Source organism: Symsagittifera roscoffensis, chromosome 5, assembly GCF_963678635.1.
Source record: "Symsagittifera roscoffensis chromosome 5, txSymRosc1.1, whole genome shotgun sequence".
Lineage (NCBI taxonomy): Eukaryota > Metazoa > Xenacoelomorpha > Acoela > Convolutidae > Symsagittifera > Symsagittifera roscoffensis.
This window is the reverse complement of record NC_087066.1, coordinates 11,144,567-11,152,216: the sequence shown is the minus strand read 5'-3', so window position 1 is coordinate 11,152,216 and position 7,650 is coordinate 11,144,567. Positions and strand designations below refer to the sequence as shown.

Sequence of the window (7,650 nt, the reverse complement as noted above, 5' to 3'; positions counted from 1 at the left end):
AAATGAATTCAGATGTTATTTAAATTTAATTCAGGACATAATAGGGAAATTAAAAGTTTGTATAAAATGATATCAGTTCCAGTCCCGAGACCCCTCCGGATTCTTGAATCCGGGGAAATAAGACCCTTATCTTCCTTCCGGAAGGCTGTCCTCTACCCTTCACCGTTGTTTGCAACGGCCTTGCATCTATTGTAGTAACACAATAGTTGCAATTCGGAACGGTCTCTCTCTGCTACTCCTGTTTTTCTCCGATTCTGATTCTCAATTTTCACGTTGTTGTCGTCGTCGCAACTATTGTTGTTCTGTTTTTATTTTGGTTTTTCTCCAAAATGGCCGTTCTTGACGTTTCTCAGAATTATTCCGTCATCATTTCGAATTTTTAAAATTTCCGAATCCTTCAGCTTTCACGATTTGTCTAATTGTCTGAATAACGCTCTTAATCCTTCAAAACTGCCAATTCGGAAGGTTCGCTGCTAAAAACTCGAAACTGTTGTATCTGCATTTTTGTCCATTCTGGTCGAATGTCACAGTCTAGTACAAGTCAAAAGGTAGGTAATGTGAATATGAATGCTGTTTGAATTGGTATCACGTAAAATGCGATGATATATTAGATGATGGGTATCGAAATATAAGTGAAACTGTCTGGTACTCTAGAAATTGCATCGCGATAAGGTAGAAAAATAAGTCAGTGCAGCAAGCTAACTTTTTTCTCCGTTACGTTGACGATATTGTGAAAACAGTGAAAAGTGATACTGGAGTGGTGCAAGTTATTTTTATAAAAACAGGAAAATTATTTGTTGATGTTATCAGAAACCAACAGATAAAGGAACCATGCTACATCTTAGAAATTGCGCCTCTTCGAGTACAAGAGAAATGCGTTGAAACTATATTGAGAATGCGTTAAAACTAAATTCAATCGAACGTTTTCGCACATTTTTGTGCATCTTCAGGTTTTAAAATTCTAAACTATCTGTACGAAACGATCAAAGATCACAAAAAGTGTCATACAAATCATTATTTTCTCGAGTCGATTTGTTTTTAATGAAGAAACGTAACCCGTATTGAGTTTAATTTTTAACACAGCAACACTAATAATCTCCTTTTTACCATTATCCTTTTCATATCTAAAAAATTTCATGGGTTTTTTCTGGAATATGTGATGGAGGGACTCCTGACTGAAACCTTGGTTACTCTGGTACTCTTGACCATAGTAGACAAAAAAAGAATACAATTGCTGAAAAAATACTCGTTAATTACAGTCAATAAACTACTAAAGTTACGACTCCTGTTAGGAGAAACTAGTCTTGACTTGGCTCAACGCCTTGGGGTTACAAAAGTTGAAATCTAAAAAGGTCGAGGTGTTTTATGGTTCATTATTGTTCTAAACTTTCGATTCGCCATTTGTAATTAAAGTTTGTATTCTTAATTGACTTTTGAAAGAAAAGAAAAGAAAAACTTTCTTTGTAAAGGTTAAGCAACCGATTCAATTGAAAAAAAAAGAAAACAATAAATGGCATCCATTTCCAAAGTTCTGCAATTGCATTGAGTTTAAAAAGGACAACAAGATGGAGATACTTTATTTATGGTAACGATTACTAGCCGCGTCTTCCAATCTTCTGATGGATTGGTACATTATATATAAAAAAGAGCACTTGAATTGCAAAATGATAAGATATAACATGATGCAAGTGTAGGTCATGCAATTTTTGTCTAGGATAGTAAATTTTTACAGAATACTAGAGTAACAATGATAATTTAAATTGTTTCCACGATGTTTTTCCATAGGTTGCCAGAGAGATATCTTTATTGAAAATAGATAGAAATTAATTCTTAAATTTAAATTTCATAGTTTTATAACTTAAGCTGCTGTTGGTAATGTTTGCATTCTTGCTTTCAATTTGGTTCCATTCTAAATTGAATTTCTGAAAAAAAACTGTTTTTGATATAATGACTGCTGAATTTTTCTTTGAAGTCTAATTTTTTTGTTATTGTTCTCATCAATTTGGTTCTCGTACTTGATTTTTAGGTATGCTGGTAAGAGATTATGTTTAATTTTCCAAAGGTGACAGACTAATTTCCAATTGAGAAACATTGAAACTGGTAGTATATTGTATTTTAGTTTAAGATCAGATGATGAATCCTAAGAAACAGCGCTGATATCATATCAATGTTTTTTTTTCAGGCAAAACCATGGTTGTTCCAATATTTATATCGACTCAATATAAAGAAGCTAAGGATCTTGATGCTCAGATAGGGGAAGCTGACGATGTGGAGCACCTTGAGAACCCTAATTTCGAATTCGAAGAAACCTTCGAAGTGGAAGCAAGGTATGTAAGTTTTCAATAGAAAAGTTCGAAGATTAAACTTATAAAAATATTTCTTGTAATTTTCAGGGATTTGAAACTACGTCCAGTCAGAAAGCACAAGTCGGTCTGGCGTTCTGGATGGTTCTTATTCTGCATTTTCATCCTTATTTGCATGGTTGGAGTGCTGAGTTTCCTTGTGAGCAGCTATATCTCAAAATTGTGAGTTAATTTGCCTATGTAGAAAGTAGCACGGATTATTCTCACCATTCAATGGTCTGTCTTTGTTTGAAGAGGGTAGTTGCCTAACATTAATATTAAGCTTAAGGTAATATGAGTTAACATGAGAGTAAATAATCGGTATGGTCGTCTACTCTTTTCTCATTCAATCTTCCTAAGGAAAATGGTCAAAATAAACCAGTGCGAGGATTGTGCAATTTTATATCGCAATAGATTGTATTGCAGAAAAAAAAACGTCTCTGTTTATGCTTAAGAAACATATTTATTTACTCTAGCGTCAGCTTAGTGTGTTATTAAGAACCTTCTTTTTTTTAACCTAACTTGCAAATAAAAGTGTTCATTAAAAGTCTTTACTTATTAGGAAATTTCACTGTAGCATTGGAAATTGCATAGCTTCTGTTCTCTTCTTTATTTGTGGCTAGCGTTTAATATTCCATCTTTCTGTGTACTAATAAGCGTCCGTGGCCCGAGTGGTAAGTGTGTGTGACTCTAAATCGGAAGATCTGAGGTGCGAATCTTAGACGTAGCCGAATTTTCGCAAATTCGAGGCTTATTAATACTTTTTCATATTGTACTTAATAAAGCTGCTTGTCGTGTTCTCGCTAGTGTTTGCGTAGCGAAGCTTTCCCTCTGTCTAGAATATTTATGGGAAAACTGAAATATCGGTTTTATCGACAATTATGTTTTTCCCATGTAAACAATTCTTATTATATCAGTATAAACCATTCTTCTATCAGAAGCATTGTTAGCTGTAGTGGAAGTAATGGCATGTTGGTTTTCTGGAAAATGGATATTAACATTCAAATGGGCGAAAAGTCGCATAGAAACGAATTACTTAAGGTCGTTTTTTTCTGAATACATGGATTTGGATTTTTTAGTATCGGCTTATTTGACTGACAAGGTCATTTAAATGCTGGAAATAGATTTTGGCGTGTGTGCGCTCAGTTTTTACTTGCTGGAGAGTTTTCTTACGTGACTAATATTTTTGCTGGACTGTTTTGCTAGCGCATTTCATCTATTCTTCAAAGCGCAAAATGAGACAAACATTTGAAAGTATTGCAGTAATGAACTTTTTTCAAACTTTTTTTAAGAGTCATGAACGTAGTGAATACTCATAGGTTTTGCTAATTTTTTTGTTTGCTTTCATGAAAGTTTTAAAAATTTTTCAGACAAAATTTGATGTTTCGCGGTGTTTAGCTTTTGAAGTTTTTTAAGTTCACCTCATTTCATTTGTTGAAAAGAAGGCAAACTCCACTATCGAACAGCATAAGTGTAAATGTCACAAAAAACGTGATCTAGCTTCGAAAGTGGATTTTAGTTTTCAGATTTCCCAGCGGAAATAAATTTCACCTATTGATCCAGTTTTCTCAAATTGTTTTTTAATCAAAAGAAGTGTCAATCATAAATTGCTCTGGAAAGTCAAAGAGCTTCTAGGATATATACATATTTTGCGTTCATTGGCTCTTTTTTCCAACTGTTGGCTATGTTTTCTACTTCGAAAAAAAAAGGATAACCTATTGATAGCTGCTCTAGAAGTAGTTAGCTAACTCATCAAGTTGCTATTAAGTAATTTAGGCTGAGATAATCATTCAAAATATGGCATCCCTTTAAATTTGTTCAAGCTAAATCTGATTTTTTTGTGGTTTGGCTTCTGAGTTATTTTAAAATTAAAATCAAGTTTGTTAGCTGAAAGGAAGGCAAATCTAATTACGAAAGTATAAATGGTGCAAAAAACGTGAATAACTTCTTTTTTCGATAGTGGTTGTTTTTTGGATTTTCCAGCAAAAAAAAATTCTTAAATCGATTCATTTTTCTCAATTGAAGTTTTTACCAAAAAAAATGTCGATCATAAATAGTTCATGGATATCAATTTGATTCTCTGAAGCTGGAAACTTGAAGTTTTCAAATTTTTTTTTTGGTTTCCTTGCGTTAGTTGATAATTTTCCCCCTGTGTGTTGACTATGTTGACTGCTTTTAGCTCAATTTGAAAAAAAAACTCAAACGGTGATTTCTTGCAAGATAATGGGGTTTTGAAAATTGACCATTTTGGACCAATTCGCGGTAATTAATGCGCATTACTTACGTGTTTATCAAAGGCTAATACTGCTCGGAAATTATTTCAAAATAAACGAATGTAAGGTAATTGCTTCAAATAATAAAATAATACATAAAACGCGTGCTTATCCTTCCGTGCAGGTATAAGTTGGGTTTCGAAGTTGTAAATTTTTCATTTGAATTTTTAAACCAAATTTACATCAAACACGGTAAAGGACAGTTGTGACCTACAAAGCTTCTCCCTGATACGAGCAGTCTTGTTTGCTTGCAGTGCCCTCAAAATAAGAGTACAGAAAAATTATTTGATAGCTTTCTAGGTTAACTGCCTCAAAATAGATGTCGATATCACCCCCCATTTTTCTAATTAGAGTCACTCTCTTCTTTACACTATTTTTTTAAATCCAACCTAACTCGCAAATAAAAGTGTACATTAAAAGTTTTCTCTTATTTAGTGGCCTTTTTGCTGTAATCTTGATCTGTTGCATATGAAGTTTCATAGCATCTGTTCTATGCTTTATTTTTGGCTGGTGTTGGTGATGTTTTAAGCGTCTGTGACTGAGTGGTTAGTGTGTGAGACTCATCATCTCTAGGTCGTAGATCGAAACTGAGACTTAGCCCAATTTTTCTAATTCGAGGCTTGTTCTTTTTCTTATTGCACTTTATAGAGTTGATTTTTGTCGTGTTCTCGCTTGTGTTAAATATGTTACTGGATAAAAAGAGATAAATTTAATGTTGACAATCCACCTAGGTATGGCGGTCGACAGAGAACGGGGTGGTGCAAAGTTGAGTACTCGGTCGAATCTTTCAACCGAAAAGCCCACCATGACTTCGTTTATGGACCCGGACGCCATGTGGCGAGAAGCGAACTGCCGAAGACAGACGAGTGGATCCGACTGAACGATGGGGTCTCGTGGGAATTGGAATCGGAGGGAGAGTTCAATTACAAAATTGTGACTGATCTCGAAACAGACATGTCTGCTCTGAAGTTTGTGGACTTTATGGATGGGAAGGACTACTGCTTCATTGGATCACGATATGACTTCGGCCTTCCCTCATACAGGGATGTTGAGGTTAGTAGCTGACAGACAAGGTTAATTCACCCAACTTCTATGACATGAACTCGAACTAGCTTAGCAAGGCTTGGGATTTAATCGGGCCATTTGATGAATGATTCTTTTTTGTTTTTGTAGTCTTTCCTGGAAAACCTGCACGATAAGGCGGAGATATTGGTGGACCATGTTCATGAGATCTACTTCCTGACTGCTGGAGACCTTCTCCCCCCTGGAGTGTACCTGGACCCCCCAATCAGGCAGCTGTGTGGACCTGACACCTACAAGTTCTCCGTGGCTGCTATCAACCCGGACAATGACCCAGATATTGGCCGAGTGGCCAAGGCAGAGGCATACTACTACTCAGCCAGCAAGAACGTCGACATGAGACAGTATGTGTTCAGTTATGAGACTTTTCTTTTAAATTGAAAGTTTTAATTCGTGAATTGTTTCATTGAGTGGCTTGCGAGCACGCACGCCAGCTTTTTTTTTCTGGCAGATTTTTTGCTAGCTCAATGAATTTAACAAATTAAAAGCTTTATCGAAATGTCTTAAAAAGCTTCTGATTGAAATATAACCAAAAACGAGATCTGCATTTTTTTCGTGAATCAAGAATCCAACGAGGAATTGCGAGATTGCTTCCAAAGCTCTATAGATTGCTTTAAAGCTTTAATGATGACCATAGGTTGCTTCCAAAGCTTACTTTGTGATTAAATTGATTTTTTTTTGGAAAAAACGAAAACTTTTTTTTTTAGACTGGAGGACATCCTGACTGTGATGCAGACCCTTCAGCGACTGCAGGAAGTGCTGGCGTATCTGCCCAGTGGTGGATACGTGACTCAGAGTGGAACTGGAAGAGTGGTCTCCTTCGAGATAGTCCACCCCAAGTCAGCTCTGGACATTAGCACTGGATCTCTGTCTCAGTATCCGGCTATACAGAACAACGCAAACAAAGAGGTCAAGGAAAGCCAAGAGAAGAAGGATGAATAAACAGAAAAGCAGTAAAGACGGCGTTTTCTGATTACTGCTTCACGCCTAAAACTTATTTTTTATGTCAAAATCTGCATGTGTTCTAAATTGTTCGTAAATTGGGCGAAAGGATTAACAAAATTAGTCAATGTAGGAGTATTTTCATGTCTTGGCATCAAAATTTATAGTTTTACGTAATACTAGGTTGTTTTTCGATTTGTTGACCTTTCGACTTATTGGCACAACAGTTATCTCAGTGCTTGTTTGCTGTTCTAACATTTAAAGCGGCTATCGCGGCTTTGACATCCAAATGCGCAACCAAAGAACCCAATGTACCAAGAAGAGAACGAACACATTCGAATTTTAAAGAAATTTGCTTCAAATTAGTAGTTTAATGCTGAATCTATGCACAATTGTAGAATCAAGTTGAAACGCTGTGTTGTCTTTAGAACTAAACCTAGAATAATCTTTCGGGTGAGTCTAAAATGAGCGATCTGAAAGCTTTGAGAGATACGTACTCGTAGTTAGAATTTGAAGAAGAATGCAAATGATGCTGATGATAATCAGCTACACTGACAGCCTTTCTTCAGTTTTATCTTTCATGCTACCCCATTTTTAAATGAAACATTAATCGTAGTTAGATGAAAATTTACTCTATTATAAATGAGCTATATTAAATATAAATCCTAATATAACGGGATTGGTGAAGGGATGTTTTGATGAAGACTAACCATGTTTTCCTTTATAACTAACATAGTGCACAAATGGAACCAGTTTGTATAAATTAAGTGAAATCAAAACTTTGTTTAATTTTGTATGATTCGAGGTTTAAGTTTGAACTAGACGTTGCAACGAAGCCTACAATTTGAAGTTTTGTGAAAGGTTCCTCTGGAACCGAGTGCAAATTTAGAAGCTGGCTTGTTGGTTATAATTTTCCAATCTCTTTTACCGCCTCCAAGACCCTTATTGCAAAGAGGGAGTGTGAATATATTAAGTAGGTACAATATTCGACATGTGCATTGGCGTGAAATAAT

General features: G+C 35.5%; 1 protein-coding gene across 1 annotated transcript; it reads left to right on the top strand.

Moving 5' to 3' along the window:
- The first annotated feature begins 2,152 nt into the window (after nucleotides 1–2,152).
- On the top strand, nucleotides 2,153–7,431 carry LOC134845993 (uncharacterized). Its single transcript, XM_063863144.1, has 5 exons — nucleotides 2,153–2,327; nucleotides 2,394–2,525; nucleotides 5,347–5,668; nucleotides 5,789–6,039; nucleotides 6,403–7,431. The coding sequence occupies exons 1-5, from the start codon at nucleotides 2,191–2,193 to the stop codon at nucleotides 6,635–6,637; spliced, it is 1,077 nt and encodes a 358-aa protein (XP_063719214.1). The 5' UTR covers nucleotides 2,153–2,190; the 3' UTR covers nucleotides 6,638–7,431.
- The last annotated feature ends 219 nt before the right edge of the window (nucleotides 7,432–7,650 follow it).

What these genes read in the sequence shown, in the direction of transcription:
- LOC134845993 (XM_063863144.1), top strand. Translation starts at nt 2,191, where the DNA reads ATGGTTGTTCCAATATTTATATCGACTCAATATAAAGAAGCTAAGGAT. An exon ending in ACCTTCGAAGTGGAAGCAAG is followed by an intron (nt 2,328 to 2,393) that starts GTATGTAAGTTT and finishes TGTAATTTTCAG; the next exon opens with GGATTTGAAACTACGTCCAG. An exon ending in AGCAGCTATATCTCAAAATT is followed by an intron (nt 2,526 to 5,346) that starts GTGAGTTAATTT and finishes CAATCCACCTAG; the next exon opens with GTATGGCGGTCGACAGAGAA.